General features: G+C 45.8%; 2 protein-coding genes across 7 annotated transcripts in view; both read left to right on the top strand.

Annotated features, from left to right (window-relative positions):
* LOC306749317 (myosin-10) overlaps nucleotides 1-10,498 on the top strand; it is a gene marked incomplete at its 5' end in the record, with an annotated part of 45,665 nt that extends 35,167 nt beyond the window's left edge. For all 6 annotated transcript variants that reach the window (XM_079232593.1, XM_079232592.1, XM_079232591.1 and 3 more), the window contains 26 exons: nucleotides 191-384; nucleotides 644-765; nucleotides 943-1,012; nucleotides 1,197-1,357; nucleotides 1,465-1,573; nucleotides 1,690-1,821; nucleotides 1,924-2,130; nucleotides 2,252-2,389; nucleotides 2,633-2,756; nucleotides 2,893-3,064; nucleotides 3,803-4,015; nucleotides 4,119-4,263; nucleotides 4,366-4,572; nucleotides 4,941-5,045; nucleotides 5,138-5,290; nucleotides 5,384-5,632; nucleotides 5,759-5,971; nucleotides 6,054-6,266; nucleotides 6,356-6,517; nucleotides 6,611-6,739; nucleotides 6,903-6,991; nucleotides 7,431-7,554; nucleotides 7,649-7,857; nucleotides 7,944-8,052; nucleotides 8,234-8,406; nucleotides 9,173-10,498. In XM_079232593.1, coding sequence (XP_079088719.1) covers nucleotides 191-384; nucleotides 644-765; nucleotides 943-1,012; nucleotides 1,197-1,357; nucleotides 1,465-1,573; nucleotides 1,690-1,821; nucleotides 1,924-2,130; nucleotides 2,252-2,389; nucleotides 2,633-2,756; nucleotides 2,893-3,064; nucleotides 3,803-4,015; nucleotides 4,119-4,263; nucleotides 4,366-4,572; nucleotides 4,941-5,045; nucleotides 5,138-5,290; nucleotides 5,384-5,632; nucleotides 5,759-5,971; nucleotides 6,054-6,266; nucleotides 6,356-6,517; nucleotides 6,611-6,739; nucleotides 6,903-6,991; nucleotides 7,431-7,554; nucleotides 7,649-7,857; nucleotides 7,944-8,052; nucleotides 8,234-8,406; nucleotides 9,173-9,326 — 4,076 coding nt within the window. In that variant the 3' untranslated portion in view covers nucleotides 9,327-10,498. The remainder of the gene's footprint in view (nucleotides 1-190; nucleotides 385-643; nucleotides 766-942; nucleotides 1,013-1,196; nucleotides 1,358-1,464; nucleotides 1,574-1,689; nucleotides 1,822-1,923; nucleotides 2,131-2,251; nucleotides 2,390-2,632; nucleotides 2,757-2,892; nucleotides 3,065-3,802; nucleotides 4,016-4,118; nucleotides 4,264-4,365; nucleotides 4,573-4,940; nucleotides 5,046-5,137; nucleotides 5,291-5,383; nucleotides 5,633-5,758; nucleotides 5,972-6,053; nucleotides 6,267-6,355; nucleotides 6,518-6,610; nucleotides 6,740-6,902; nucleotides 6,992-7,430; nucleotides 7,555-7,648; nucleotides 7,858-7,943; nucleotides 8,053-8,233; nucleotides 8,407-9,172) is intronic.
* A 1,894-nt stretch (nucleotides 10,499-12,392) lies between these two features.
* LOC306749313 (serotonin N-acetyltransferase-like) lies at nucleotides 12,393-13,971 on the top strand (the record flags this gene model as incomplete). The annotated part of the gene is made up of 3 exons (XM_079232585.1): nucleotides 12,393-12,549; nucleotides 13,343-13,497; nucleotides 13,603-13,971. 3 exons carry the CDS (start codon nucleotides 12,393-12,395, stop codon nucleotides 13,969-13,971), a joined length of 681 nt encoding a protein of 226 aa, XP_079088711.1.
* Between the last annotated feature and the right edge of the window lie 2,672 nt (nucleotides 13,972-16,643).

Genomic DNA, 16,643 nt, shown 5'->3' with positions numbered 1-16,643 from the left:
AAGACTTCAGCCTTTATTGGCAACGTTATGGATGAATATCCACATTGGATTTAAATAAAAGACGTACAAGTCATTGGCTTTTCTCTTTTCTACATTCATGTCAATAGCACGACGCACATTTACCAGTAAAACCAGCGCCACACTATCTCTGCATTACTGCATATCTCTTCATATCGTTTTTCATCTCCAGTCGACAGAATCGTGGGTCTGGACCAGGTGGCGGGCATGAATGAGACGGCGTTTGGCGCCGCCTACAAGACCAAGAAGGGCATGTTCCGCACCGTGGGCCAGCTGTACAAGGAGCAGTTATCCAAGCTGATGGCCACGCTGAGGAACACCAACCCCAACTTTGTCCGCTGCATCATCCCGAACCATGACAAAAGGGTGAGTTTTAAGACAGCGACCCTCACTACCTGCTGGACTGAGAAACTGCTCAACTAAATCTGTTGACCTAGCAAGGCTGAAGTTTATAACTTAATTATATATTAATCAGACCACATTTATAGATTCTGTGGATTTGTATCAACAATCTTGTTTACAGCATAAAATGCAGCCCATTCGAGTTTAAGTCCAATGTATTAATCCAGCACCTTTACCCCATCACTCTCTTCTTCATCTCCTTATTCTTCTTCCTCTTCTCCAGGCTGGTAAACTGGACCCTCACCTGGTTCTGGACCAGCTGAGGTGTAATGGTGTACTGGAGGGAATTCGCATCTGCAGACAGGGCTTCCCCAACCGCATCGTCTTCCAGGAGTTCAGACAGAGGTAACGTTGTCATGTCAACTTAACTAATATGATATAAAATACAGAGAAAATTAGATAAACAGAATTTTCGTAAATAGAATGTCACAGAGATTGTGTATAAACGTGTTTCAGAGAGTCACAAATGTCTCCCCCTTTCCACTTCCTCTGACATGATGCATGGCGTCTCTCTGTGTCCAGGTATGAGATCCTCACCCCGAATGCCATTCCCAAGGGCTTCATGGACGGCAAGCAGGCCTGTGAGAGAATGGTAAGGACTTGTTCAGGACAAATGAAATGATCTCGACTGCTCCCTCAGAGGTCACAAGGCTCACAGTTGAAACAAGCGCCCTCTTTTATTATGATCTACTCTTGTGAATTATGCACTCAAGTTACACTGAGCTGCTTTTCCTTCAATTACCGGCAGTAGTTCAATGCCTCCCTGTCTTTGATAGATTAAAGCCCTGGAGCTGGACAGCAACCTGTTCCGTATCGGCCAGAGCAAGATCTTCTTCAGGGCCGGAGTCCTGGCCCACTTGGAAGAAGAGAGGGACCTGAAGATCACCGACATCATCATTTACTTCCAGGCCGTCTGCCGGGGGTACCTGGCACGCAAGTAAGGGTCGCTCTACAGTTATTTCTATGTCTGAACATAAAAAGGAGATTTTACTGTTGTCTCACTGAGTCTTTGGTCTCTCTTCCGCGCTTGTTGTGGCGCTTCAGGGCCTTTGCAAAGAAGCAGCAGCAGCTCAGTGCTCTGAAGGTTCTCCAGAGGAACTGCGCTGCCTACTTGAAGCTTCGTCACTGGCAGTGGTGGAGACTCTTCACCAAGGTTTGTGTGTTTGTACGTGTTAGTTGTCATGTGTGTTTGTGCAACAGACGCCATTTTTTTTACTCTAATCTCCTAAATGAATCCTCTGAAACATCTGCGTTCATCCGCACCCGCAGGTGAAGCCTCTGCTGCAGGTGACCCGGCAGGAGGAGGAGATGCAGGCTAAGGATGAGGAGCTGGTCAAGGTGAAGGAGAAGCAGACCAAGGTGGAGGGAGAGCTGGTGGAGATGGAAAAGAAACACCAGCAGGTCAGTCACAACTGCAACGTTGGGACCCAATTAAAACAAACTGTAGAGATTTTTCTTAAGGATGCACAATTAAACGTTGTTTTTTTGGGGGGGGGTATGTAGTTAGCTGAGGAGAAGAACATCCTAGCAGAGCAGCTGCAGGCAGAGACAGAGCTGTTCGCGGAGGCTGAGGAGATGAGAGCTCGTCTGGCGTCCAAAAAGCAAGAGCTGGAGGAGATCCTTCATGACCTGGAGTCCCGGCTGGAGGAAGAAGAGGAGAGGACCCAGGGCATGTCGAACGAGAAGAAGAAGATGCAGTCCCATATCCAGGTGTGTTACCTGTTTAATGAAAAACAATGTTTGCACTCTTGGAAATATATTTCAAAGATATTGCTATTTCAAATGACTGAAATACAAAAATATGTTTGCGACTATGAATAAATACTTTTAGGACCTGGAAGAACAGCTGGATGAAGAGGAGGCTGCCAGGCAGAAGCTGCAGCTGGAGAAAGTGATGACTGAGGCCAAAATGAAGAAATATGAAGAGGACATTTTGTTACTAGAAGACCAGAACTCAAAATTCCTCAAGGTGAGAGAGAGAGACAGAGAATCTGAAGGTCTACATTCAAGCTGAGGGTTTTGGATGGAAAGAGGTATTGTGTCAAAATGTGACGGTTGGTTTTGAATTAGAGATGGAGGGTCTTGTTCTCCTGGAGGCTTTTCTCTCCACTGGACAGTAAGATACAGGCAGAAGTTTCATATCATTAGAATATGTTGACGCTGAGTTGAGAGGCTAGCTGTGCGCTAACCTTCCTGCATCTCTCTCTTTTAGGAAAAGAAGCTGTTGGACGACCGCATCAATGAGATGACCTCGACGCTAGCCGACGAGGAAGAGAAGGCCAAGAACCTGGGCAAGGTCAAGAACAAGCAGGAGATGATGATGGTCGACCTGGAGGGTAAATGAGTGATGTCAAATACAGAATTCATAGAATTGTAAAGTGGGGGAAAAAATAACCCGCAGAGATAATCCTCAAGGAAAAGACGTTTCTTGGTGTTTTGTGAAACCATCGCATCCTCTCTTTTCTAATTTAGAGAGACTGAAGAAGGAGGAGAAGACCCGTCAGGAGCTAGAGAAGGCTAAGAGGAAGCTGGACGGGGAGACGACCGACTTCCAGGACCAGATAGGCGAGCTGCAGGCCCAGACAGAGGAGCTGAAGGTTCTGCTGGGGAAGAAAGAAGATGAGCAGCAGATGATGTTGTCCAGGTAGGCGATACTGGGCTGAGTATGGCATAACACATGTGTGAGCCAAATATGGACGTTAGAGTTCAGATGTTGAGTCACTGAGATTCTGCTTCAGGAGTGAGTCACTCTGAGATAAGCGCTACGTAGCTGTACAGAATGGTCACACCTGCTGTTTTACATCCAACATTTTATTGGACTGACAAGACTACACACAAGTGTACAGAGCAGTCATGTCATCATCTTATAAAAACTTTTAGTTGTTGTTCACATGCTGCCTGTATTTATTTACTGATTCTAACTGCATTGGAATGTGTTTGTGATGTGTGGCCCTATCACTGGTGTGCATGCCATTTCTAGGTATTAACATGCATTGGTAAGTGTAAGACCTTGATAATGGGTGGTCCTAACAACATAGAGCTCCTTGGAGTGTCCCTCCAAAGATAACCGTTGGGTCGTCTGCTGTTTGAAACAGTGTCTCTGCTGCCACCCAGTGGAGGTTTTGCACAATGACAGAGTTCACTCAGGGGACTAAATGTGTGTTTTGATGTTTTTTAAGCAATAGTTTTTTATAAAACACCAAAGTTTTTTTAACATATGACGAAAAATAAATACTAACACTAGTAAAATGTCTCAGGCGCATCATATTTTGGTGGAAATCTGAGCTTCTTTCCAGGTTTTATTTGTTCAGTGTCATAACCATCACAGTCACAATATTGTGCCCACCTGCCATCTGAGCTCAATGTTCTTGGTGATTAACAGGGGTGAAGACGAGGTTAGCCAGAAGAACAACGCTCTGAAACAGGTGAGGGAGATGCAGGCCCAGCTGTCTGAGCTGCAGGAGGACCTTGAGTCAGAGAAGGTGTCCAGGAATAAGGCTGAGAAGCTCAAGAGGGACTTGAGCGAAGAGCTTGAGGCCCTGAAGACTGAACTAGAGGACACCCTTGATACAACCGCTGCCCAGCAGGAATTGAGGTACTGCACTCTACATTTATAATGTGGACCGTGGCTTTTGGCCAATGATATTATTATTATTAAGTCAACAGGATATTCTAGACTTTTCTGTGTACCTGTGTAGGACCAAGCGTGAACAGGAGGTCACAGAGCTGAAGAAGACAATCGACGAGGAGACTAAAAACCATGAATCTCAGATCCAGGAGATGCGACAGAGGCATGGCACTGCGTTGGAAGAGCTGTCCGAACAGCTGGAACAGGCCAAGAGGGTAACGCCTTCCCACCATCTACAGTCTAATATCACAGGATCAACAATCCGGACATCACTTCGTCATCTGACCACACTGATGTTTGCTGTTGCTTATGTCTAGTTCAAGGCCAACCTGGAGAAGGCCAAGCAGAGCCAGGAGAGCGCCAACAAGGAGCTGGTGAGCGAGGTCAAGGGCCTGCAGCAGACAAAGACGGAGTCCGAGCACAAGAGGAAGAAGCTGGAGGCACAGCTGCAGGAGTTCACGGCCAGAGTCACTGAGGGAGAGAGGATCAAGGGAGAACTGGCCGACCGGGCACACAAACTGCAGGTGCACATATAGAGAACACTTGTAGATTCATAAAGGGCTTTTCCAACGGCACCATTATTTCCAAGCCCTTGCGCAACACCACGGCTGTTTGTCACAATGTGCACTGATTCCAACGACGCTTAATGCTCATCTTAATAAGATCGCCAAAACACAAAAATGTATTTGCATCTTTACCCTACTCTTCTCCGTATTTATATAACTTCATTTCTAAACCATTTTTTATTCAGTTATTTGAGCTACTTTAATGGTTCAAATGAAGAACTGCATGCAAAGTTGACATCTGACAGTTGCAGGTGTTAAAAAATATATGTGATATTAAAATCTTTGACAAATACTTTTGACTTTCACCGTGGTACCTCTCCATCCAGACCGAGTTGGACAATGTGTCTGCCATTCTGGAAGATTCAGAAAGGAAGGGTATCAAGATGGCCAAAGATGTCGCTGGACTAGACAGTCAGCTACAAGACACGCAGGTGACATTCAGTAGCCCTGAGCAGTAATCATCAATACACAGTCGATGCATTCTTTCTATCAAACTAACTGGACATATATACTTCTTTTCTAGGAGCTGCTTCAGGAGGAGACGCGTCAGAAACTGAACCTCAGCAGTCGCATACGCCAGCTGGAGGAGGAGAAGAACGCTCTGCAGGAGCAGCAGGAGGAGGACGAGGAGGCACGCAAGAATCTAGACAAACAGATGTTGACCGTACAGGCTCAGGTAGGACTTGTGATCTCCACTGTCTGAAACTATGTTTAAATAATATTCTTGTTGATTGTTATTCTAAATAATGTTTTCCTTTTCTTTTTTAAGCTGTCAGAGAGCAAGAAGAAGCTGGAGGACGATGTTGGAACAATAGAGGGCCTGGAAGAGATAAAGAAGAAGCTGCAGAAGGACTTTGAGCTGGCCAGCCTGCGACTGGAGGAGAAGACCATCGGTTTTGAAAAGATGGAGAAGACAAAGACCCGTCTGCAGCAGGAGCTGGATGATCTGACTGTAGACTTGGATCACCAGAGACAGATTGTCTCCAGCCTGGAGAAGAAACAGAAGAAGTTTGACCAGGTGAGCGCACTTTATTGTGATATAAGCTTAGATGTTTTTTGAAATACTCTAATTTATTCCTGACAATATACAAATGTAAATGTCATAAAATGCTGATCCGCACCCTGACGTCGTCCTCCTCTGCAGATGCTGGCCGAGGAGAAGAGCATCTCGGCTCGTTACGCTGAAGAACGTGACCGCGCTGAAGCCGAGGCCCGGGAGAAGGAGACCAAAGCTCTGTCCATGACCAGAGCTCTGGACGAGGCGCTGGAGGCCAAAGAGGAGCTGGAGAGGGTTAACAAGCAGCTTCGTGCTGAAATGGAAGATCTCATGAGCTCCAAGGACGACGTGGGCAAGAACGTGAGTGCTAGGATCAATAACGCATGTTTGATTTGCTGGGACATTTGAGCAGTACTCTCACCAGTCACCTCCTCACCGTCAGGTCCACGAGCTTGAGAAGTCCAAGCGTACTCTGGAGCAGCAGCTGGAGGAGATGAAGACTCAGCTGGAGGAGCTGGAGGACGAGCTGCAGGCCACAGAGGATGCCAAGCTGCGTCTGGAAGTCAACATGCAGGCCATGAAAGCCCAGTATGAGAGGGACCTCCAGGGCCGGGACGACCAGAACGATGAGAAGAAGAGAGCGCTGGTCAAGCAGGTGCAGAATCACACTCCACACGACATAAGCAGCACTTCAACAACAGTTGCCTCCCACCACACTAACGACCTGTGCTGGCTCCCCCTCAGGTGCGAGAGATGGAGACAGAGTTGGAGGACGAGAGGAAGCAGAGAGGTTTGGCTGTAGCTGCGAAAAAGAAGCTGGAGATGGATCTGAAGGACATAGAGGGTCACATAGAAGGAGCCAACAAGGCTCGAGACGAGGCCATCAAACAGCTGCGCAAGTTACAGGTACGGATATGATGTCTGAATCTCCATTCAAACCATTCCCAGTCTCAGCACGACATCAACCAGCCATTCTCTGCCATATGTTTTGTCCTGCAGGCGCAGACGAAGGACTACCAGCGGGAGTTGGAAGACGCCCGCGCTTCTAGAGATGATATTTTCGCCCTATCCAAGGAAAATGAGAAGAAACTCAAGAGTCTGGAGGCTGAGATTGTACAGCTTCATGAGGTACAGGACAGTGTTTGTGTCACATGGTAGCCACTGTGCATAGTTAGGGTTGGAGGGAGGATTTATGTTTGATATGTCTTTGTATTTGCTGTATATTCACGATAAAAAGTATTTACTCAGCATTATGGTACACAAAGAAGTACTGACTTTTTTTATTCTGCAGGACCTGGCAGCATCGGAGAGGGCTCGCCGCCACGCAGAGCAGGAACGGGATGAGCTGCAGGATGACATCTCAAACAGCACCTCTGGAAAGTAAGTTACATTCACCCGCTTGACCGCACCATAGTATCCGTCAACAGATGCTTATCTGTTTATTTTCATTTTAATCTGCTCTTAACCTGACCGGCCAGATGGTTTGTCACACAGAACCATCCGAGAAGCCGTCATTGTAAACGGTTTGGAAAAGGGCAGGTACCTTAAAAAAACAATACCTGGCAGGTGAACCATTCTTACCAAAGTTACTGTGCAAGCTAAACCTGCTTGGCGAGCACCAGACAATAATTTTTGGTCCTCGAGATGTAGAAAATAAAAAACCTAATAATAACAATAGTGGTAAACAGCAACAACATGAGAAAAAAAGGGGAATTTATTAAAAAGGAGATAAAGCAGCTCAGCCTAAAATAGTCAAAAGGTCATCCAATTCCATAATATGTACAATCAAAGTACCAGCCAGTATATGTTTGTGCGTCAGGTCCGCTCTGATGGATGAGAAGAGGAGGCTGGAGGCTCGCATCGCTCAGCTGGAGGAGGAGCTGGAGGAGGAGCAGGGGAACATGGAGCTGCTCAACGACCGCTTCAGAAAGACCACCTTGCAGGTGAGGTCTTCTCCACTGATCATTTATTCCTCCATAATATTACATCTTTGCACTAACATGACGTCCGCTTGCCTCCTCCCTCTCTGCGCCTCAGGTGGACACCATGACGACAGAGTTGAGTGCCGAGCGCAGCACCGGCCAGAAGAGCGAAAACGCTCGCCAGCAATTGGAGCGTCAAAACAAGGAGCTGCGGGCCAAGCTGGGCGAGCTGGAGGGTTCTGTGAAGAACAGGTTCAAGGCCTCCATCACGGCCCTGGAGGCCAAGATAGGACAGCTGGAGGAACAGCTGGAGCAGGAGGCCAAGTGAGAATATAGATTAACTGTGAGGCGAAAATGTGGAAAGACATTTGCGGGTTTACCTCTAACCTTCACTCGTTCTTCACTAAAAGGGAGCGAGCAGCAGCCAACAAGACCGTGAGAAGGACCGAGAAGAAGCTGAAAGAAATCTGCATGCAAGTGGAGGATGAGCGCCGCCATGCCGACCAGTTTAAAGAACAAGTATGTCTGACACCGCTGACATTAACACTGACGGGATTTTGAGTTTTACACAAATTGTTTAGTCCCACAAAGATCCCATTTCATCACTGGGTTTTGATCCGTTTTGGGATTTTTCCTTCTCATCTAATTACATTAAAGCGCTGTTCTTGAGTGATATATATATTTTTGTCTGTATGTGAAGGTGGAAAAGGCCAGCTCTCGCATGAAGCAGCTGAAGCGCCAGCTGGAGGAGGCGGAGGAAGAGGCCACGAGGGCCAACGCCTCACGCAGGAAGCTGCAGAGGGAGCTGGACGACGCCACCGAGGCCAGCGAGGGTCTGAGCCGCGAGGTTCACACCCTCAAGAACCGCCTCAGGTGCGCGGGAGCAGATGAGCATTGACGTCATTATGCCCTTGATCAGGATGAAGAGATGCCATGTTGGACAGCCGGAGATATACAACCGCGAGGTTGTATATCTCCGGCTGTCCAACATGGCATCTCTTCATCCTGATCAAGGGCATAATGAAGTCAGTAGTTGTAGCGCTGAAAGTATTCGCCCCCACTTGTGTGGATGTACAGAGCCTTTTGAAGAAAACGTACAAACTAAATTAGGCATACCTGAATAATTTATAATATATATCAGGGTTCTTACGGTCATGGAAAAGTCATGGAAATGTGTTATTTTCATGTGTTCATGACGTTCATTTACGCTGAGTTTGAAATAATGAATATGCTTTTAAAAGAAAGACGCTCAAAATATAAGCAGGCATACATACAGGCGTCTATATAAATGTTTATTCCTTTAATCAAACTATTGTCTCTCATTCATTTGTGTCATTTAAGGTTTACTGTATGCTTTGGAATTCTCATTGTTAGTTTAAATACTACATTTGGAAATGCATTGGTCAAAATGTGTATGAACCCTGATACATATGTATATTTGGGGTTGGTAATATAAGATTTAATTTAATTGTCTCAAGAAAAAAAACATTAAACCAGCGATGTGTTGAATTTAATAAACATTTCAGAGCATTAAAGCATGAGAACACTGAGTGGGAATGAGTTCAGCTTTAAGTTCTGAGAGAGAAGTAGAAACCTTTTGCTTCTCATTGACCTTCTCTTACCGGTCCTCTCCCTGCAGACGCGGCGGCCCCATCAGCTTCTCCTCCAGTCGGTCCGGCCGGCGCCCGCTTCAGGTGGAGGGAACTTCCTTGGAGCTCCTGTCTGACGACGAGCTGGAGAACAAAACCACCGACAACAATGCCAACGAGACTCCGGCGCCTCAGCCGGAGTAGAAACAGAGGAGCCTTAACTTTTGCTCGACGCTCCGCCTCTCAGTCACAACGGCAATGCTTAGATTCTCCCCAACTTGGATACGGACCCTTTCCTTGCCCCTCTGGAGAAAACCGAGCGTACAGACATGAGCCAAACACACGCAGCATGACCTCGGCTGCACACCTGTATCCCTGAGCTCACTCCTCCACCCAAACCTGAGCAGGAAGTGGTGCGAGGCCCTGCTCTGCCTTACCCTCCTCCTCCAGCTGCAGCCTGTATCATGTATCAGCAACTTCAGTGACCTGAACGAGAGATGAGCTGCATCACCGATGTCGGTGATTTTCTTTCTTTTTTTTAATGCACGTTAGCTAAAAAATAATGATCGTAATTGAAAATGCTTCCAAATGCTAAAATGATAGCGTCGCAACGTTGGAACGGAAACAGATTATTAAGAAAGCAAATCATTTTCTGACTATTTTTCTTGCATCGATCTCCAGGTTGCCCCTCACATAAATCAGTTTAGTAGTGATGTAACTGCGTAGTGTTTCTCCAGTCCGATGATTATTTGCTTGCATATGAATTTAGGAATGTGACCGTGAGCCGACGCAGCGCTGCAATACGTTGCTCCTCTGAAGGGTTTCTGTTTCTAGCGATGATGTTCGACAGTAGGTCTGTGATGACTTGTAATTATGGGATGCGAGAGCCAAAAGCAGCGATCACGCTCACGTTCTTTCGCTTGCTTCTTCTGTGCCTTTCTTTCCCACTCATTTGAAACTCAAAACCCCATTTATGCCACATGTACTGTTCATATATTGAGCCATGACTAACTTCAATATTCTACCAGTTGCATTTGTAATGATCTTATTTAGTGGAGGGACTGATTCTCTGTCTCCGTACGTCCTGCTTCAGTTTCTATGTGACCACAATGATTGACATGTCAAACCGGGCGGGGTTCTTTGTAGACGGGTGCTATGACTTTTCTTATTGATAACTTTTATACTTTTTGAGTTAAGATTTTAAAACAATCCAATAGACACCCACTGTATTTATATCTCTGCTATTGTATACAGTATAAACTCATTCTTATTCAAAATGCTCAGTATTGCACATTGATCAGCTGCATTTTACGCTAATTATCATGACATGTACAGTTTGAGTTATTTAGGAGCCATATGATGCATTAAAGTCTATGGAGCCCAATTCACTGAGTCCTAACTCCATTCTTTGAATTAGTCATTGATGATGTCATCTACATTGTATGAGTCATCACTTTAGTGATGTCATCCATTCTGCCAGCACGACCCGACGCTTCACGAAAGGTTTCCCAGGATTCTTCAATTCTCAAGTTGAGGTTTGACCGTGTGTGTGTGTGTGTGTGTGTGTGTGTGTGTGTGTGTGTGTGTGTGTGTGTGTGTGTGTGTGTGTGTGTGTGTGTGTGTGTGTGTTCCAGATTCCACTCATTTAAATCCAGATTATAGAAACCAGTGATCGGAAGTTGCTAAGTACATTTACTGTAATGTTACAGCACTGTAGTAGTGCTGTAACATTACAGTGGAAATATTGTAGTTTTTACACATTTATTTAACATTATTATATATTGGATAATGTTTCCTCTCGTTAGAGACAAGTTAAATAAAATCAAACAAATTTGTGGAACAGGAGTTTTCTTTAACTTCTCTGTCATGAATCACAACCTTTCAGTTTCATCTTGTGACCCCTTTGGGTCAACGAACCTAAGATTGGAAACCACTGCACTAAACCACCAAACACTACAGGAAAAGACTTTATGAATGACTGATTTTTATTATGTTACATTACATTTAGCTGACGCTTTTATCCAAAGCGACTTACAATAAGTGCATTCAACCATGAGTACAAACTCAGAACAACAAGAATCAAGAAAGTACAATTTCTTCAATAACGTTAAACTACAAAGTGCTATCAGTGACATTTAAGTGCTACTTTCCTTATTCAAGGTATAGCCGAAAAATATGTGTTTTTAGCATTATTTTTTGACATCATATGGTAGTTTGTCTTCATTTTGAAGGACATTTAGGACTTGTTGACGTATATGTTAACTGTCTTATTGACATTTTTACTGAAACGTCCTCCAGCAACAGTTGTGGCCTGAATCTTTGGTTTTGGGATGTCCTTCCTTCCCATTCTCATGGACACGACATCAAAGGAATACCTGCAGAGAATTTTCTTTAAAAAATGTGGCACAAACTCAAGGAGGAACTAATTCAAATCTGTGACCTTACACCCATCACGTTTCTGTCCATAACTCAATCATAATTGTTCAGATTAGTTAAATAGACGAGGGCAGAATAAAGGAGAAAGCAGGCAGCGGGTCACGAACACGCTGTGCTCTGTCAGAGAGGACGCAACGTGTCGGTAATGCGCAGAGGTGTGGAAACAACTTGTGCACCTGTAATCCTTCCTCCAGTGACTCATACTAATAATCACCTCATAATGAAGAGCTGTGTGCGGGCACCAGGGAGAGAGAGAGAAGAGGAGCTGGTCGGATCCGCAGAGCCTCACCACCGGTAAGTGTGCCGGAGCCCGGCGGCGGGTTGGAGCCCATCACAGTGGGGCAATGGTTTTTAAATGGAGGGAGAAACACGTGCACGTTTGTCTTGAAATCCATGCACTTTACCCAAACTTTTGTCCACTCACTTTGTGTGCTCATCCTGGAACAGCGGGCCTCTCTGCAAACATGCGTGGCAAAAATATTCATATACATTGTTGTTATCAGTCAATAAAGACACAAAAAAAAAATAACCGCAATTTGCATTTTGAATATTTGATGTGTAATTCCAGGGTTCAGTAAATTGCCCCTCACAGTCGTCGGCAATTTACTGAACCCTGCAATTACACCTCAAATATTCAAAATGCAAATGAGCTGTCGGACTCGGATCACAGCCGGAGGGACAGCTTATCCTATAAATACGGAGAGAGAGACAAACCATCCTGTTGTCGTCGCAGGGCCTGACAGCTGAGCGGAGGAGGAGAAGGAGTCAGGAGGAGAAGTTTCCTCTTCTTTTTTTCTTCTTCCCAAGCGGGAAGCGGAGCGCAGCAGTCGTGTGATGTCCGTGCTGGGCTCGCAGCCCTTCACCATCAAACCAATGCAGAGAACCCCGTCGGTGTCCCCGGGCATCCAGAGGAGACACACGCTGCCGGCCAGCGAGGTCCGGCCGCTCAACACGCAGGACGCCATCAGCGTCTTCGAGATCGAGCGAGAAGGTGAGTGAAGAAGAGGAAATATATCAATATATAAATATATAGAGAGTCTGCGAGTCCGCTGAGAAGTTTCACCACTGAGGGGAAAGGAAGCAATGAGTCCAGGGTCTTTGCGTAAAACCACGTCGAGATATTTCATTTCAGAAGATCTAATTAGCTTTTTTTGTGGATTTAATTCAATCAGTTTTCTTTTATTCACAATATAAATATTTAAAATCTGTATTCAACATATAGTACATGTTTATTCAGTAATTTACGTCGCCTTTATTGTACAAAAAAGTAGTGCCAAACTATTTTTTTAAAAGAAAGCTCTCTCTCCCTCTCCCCCTCTCCTCTCTCTCTATCTTTCTCTCTCCCCCTCTCCTCTCTCTTTCTCTCTCTCCCTCTTTCTCTTTCCCTCTCTCTCCCTCTTTCTCTCTCCCACCTCTCTGCCTCCTTCTCTCTCTCCCTCTCTCTCACCCCTCTCTCTTTCTCTCTCCCCGCCTCTCTCTCTTTCTCTCTTCCCCTCCCTTCTTCTCTCTCCCTCTTTCTCTCCCCCGCCCCCCTCTCTCTCCCTGCCTCTCTCTCTCTCCCCGCCTCGCTCCCTCTCTTTCCCCTCTCTCTCTCTCCCTTCTTCTCTCTCCTTCTTTCTCTCTCCCCCCCTCCCCCCTCTCTCTCTCTCCCCACCTCTCCCTCTCGCTCTCTCTCTCAAATTCAAAGTGCCTTACTTGCATGAATGTTAAAAAAAAAAATACAATATTGCCAAAACATTAAAAAAGTAGTGCCAAACTATTTTTTCTCTCCCTCCCCCTCTCAGCCTTCATCTCAGTGTCCGGTGAGTGTCCCCTCCACCTGGACGAGGTGCGTCACTTCCTCACCTTGTGTCCAGAGCTGTCCATGGGCTGGTTCGAGGAGGGCCGGCTGGTGGCGTTCATCATCGGCTCCCTCTGGGACAAGGACCGACTCACTGAAGTAAGGCGCACCGCACTCTCCCAAATGTACCACCGATCATCACACATGTACCACACTTGATCATCACCCGCTCATTCTGATGCCCGACCCCTTCGCCCCACGCAGGACGCACTGATCCTCCACAAGCCGCGCGGCTCCACCGTGCACATCCACATCCTGGCGGTGCACCGCACCTTCCGGCAGCAGGGCAAAGGGCCCATCCTCATGTGGCGCTACCTGCAGTACCTGCGCTGCCTGCCCAGCGTGCGGCGCGCCGTGCTCATGTGCGAGGACGTCCTCGTGCCCTTCTACCACAAGTCGGGCTTCAAGGTGCTGGGCCGCTGCGCCATCACCGTGGCCAACCTCACCTTCACGGAGATGTGGTACCCCATCAGCGGCCACGCCTACATGCGGCGCAACAGCGAGGCCATCCGCTTCCCGCAGCATCCCTTGACTCTGCCGCTGGCGAAGACGGACGAACACGCCGACCTCTGAGATGTCTTTGGTGGAGCATCATGTTGTGTATTCTCTCGGAGGGTGTGTCAGGTGCTTCTCAGTTTTGAGCGGCTGCTGGTTGTTTAATTGGACTTCCTCTAATCTCACACTGCATCTATCTCCTGTGAAATCATCTTATTGTGCACAATAAAGACGATAATGTACTAGACTGACATGTGATGTATTAGTCCACTTTGTATCTCCTGTTCCTCCCAGAGTAGAGTACACAGTGTGTTGACTGTCACTGAGTTTCCGGTGATGCTGTGTTGTGTTTGTGTAGACATTCGGACATAAGCCGTCTGCTGCTTATCACCTTCCTGGGCTCTACGGACGTCAGCGCCGCGCTTTAGCTGCTCAACCATCCTGCAGCTCTATTAGGGGCTTTAGCTAGAGGACCGCTCATCTGTTAGTCTTGTATTGTGATGTTTCTTTTGTTTTGTTTTTTAAAACTGTGTGTCTGTTACATTATCGCAATATCAATAAAATGTTTTATACTGATTTTTTTACGATGAAACATTTATGATTTCGATTTTTGTCTGATCCCAAATATAAGTCTTGTACACGCACTGATGGAGGAGTTTATCAAATCAAACATTCCCTAACATGCCTCATTAACTAACTTGTATTTTTCTGTAGTATAATATATCTTCACATGACCTGTACCTGTGGAGGCCAGCCAGTGGGAAGCCTTATTTATGCTCTTGAATGCCGCTTTAATCCATGACACAGTCACCGTCTAATCCACTAACGTGCCAGGGTGAGCAGCTCCCGCTCCTCTGAAGGGCGGATTTAATGTCACCTGGAAAAATGACCCAGAACTTCTGTCAGTATCAGCACATAGTGAGCAAATACTTATCATATTACCAGCAAATAATAGATGTTGCCCAGTATACGCAATACAAATAGAAAGGAAACAATTTAACTTCCAAAGTCAAGTGGAAAATGACAAATTAACTTTTTTTTAATATATTGATTTTCATGAAGCTGAAGTCAGAGACAAACTGGTCAATGTATCTTTTATATCTGACATTTAGATACAATAACAAGGGATCAATGTTACTTATTCACCACCTTTCACACATTGTTCACCAGGGTGGTATCCGGAAGTATTGGGACATCATGACACAAGTCAGAGAACATCTCTGTACTATTCATAAAAAGCACAAATCAACTGGCTTCTCTCGGTAATCTAAACTCTCTCAGGTTGAGACTCATTTTGTAGATCTCACAGGTCAAGTGGACTGTGTGGAGGTTTATTTCGTAGATGTATAAATGAAGTTATAGACAGAAATGTGCAGAATGAAGATGGCCTGCAGCATCATTGGGTTCAAGCTGATGCTGCCAGCTGGCATCTCGGCACAGTTGGCTGTCGGGGAAATCATGAGCTTTCCTGGAGTTTATTTCCTCTGGCAGACGTATTCAACCAATGAAAAGACACTTTTAATAAATGCATTTTAGTGCCAGATTGATGCCTATGACTCATATGTTCTGTTCTAACGTGGATGTGCTTGTATGTATGTTTGTATTGAAGATCCGTTTTGAACAGCAATAATAAAGCACCTCCCTGACCCAGCAACAAATACGTTCTTTCATCACTGAATATTGTCACTGCTCCTGATATTGCTATGAAGAGGGAAAATAGTACTAATTGATTTGGCGTTGGCATGATTGCAGGGCAGGCGCACAGGAGGCGTCGCTGTCGTCATTAAAAGACGGAGTGAGTAAGAGACAAATGTGCAAATGCTCATTGTCAGGGGTTAAACCCATCAGCACTGCAGTGTAGTATTATCCAGTGAAACAAGAAGCTGCCAATTACCATCACCCGGGCAGTGGTCAGCCCTTTGTGCTTCCACATATGTGACGCTGTGGCACTCTGGGCTGTTTAGCAGGCTTTTTATTAGGAAGGACGACATCACACGTGCGTTTAGATCTCTGTGCCATTGATTGACAGGTGGGGGAAATAATCCAGAATTTGATTCCAGCCTACAAGTAGTACACTTTGACCACCTCTAGACGCAGTGGGGCCTCTTCAGCCTTCAGACCGGCTCATGTGCAGTAATCCCATAAAGTCCTTTCCAGTCATCGGGTAATCTGGCAGGCAGACGTCCCAGCAGAGAGGCTTCAAACGTACGCTCACATCAACACTGTTTACTGGAAACTCCACCGTAGGGTCACATCGGGTCTTTCGGACAATTCCCCAACCGACATCACCTTTCGACCCCTTGCCAGGAAAAAGGGATTTCAGACCTTTGTATACCTTTTTCTGTGAGACCACGAGGGTAAAATCCTCTACGGAGGTCATTTACTGATTCGTATGCCGGCTAAAAGGGAAATGGACTCTGTGGGTCGCTGTCCTAGTGTTATAGATTTCACTTTAATAATTGTTATATATATGTAATTATACACATTCATGTAAACCCGAGAGTTTGACCTTGTTTACCTTAACACACTACATGCTTGAGTCATATTTAATCTTTATCCTTAATCCATCATTTCCAAGCACATGACTCGCCAGGGTTTACGAGCATCGTACATCACAGCTGAAGTATTAGATACAGTAGAGGAGTCCCTGTCTAGTGGAGCAAGGTGTTCCTGGAAATGGGAACAAGTGTCATAAATGATCTAAACCCATATTAATATTAATAGCAAGACTAAGAGTCTACAGACATGCA

This window comes from Taurulus bubalis (assembly GCF_910589615.1).
Source record: "Taurulus bubalis genome assembly, chromosome: 17".
Lineage (NCBI taxonomy): Eukaryota > Metazoa > Chordata > Actinopteri > Perciformes > Cottidae > Taurulus > Taurulus bubalis.
Note: the sequence above shows the minus strand (reverse complement) of the source record. Positions and strands in the feature narration are given on the sequence as shown.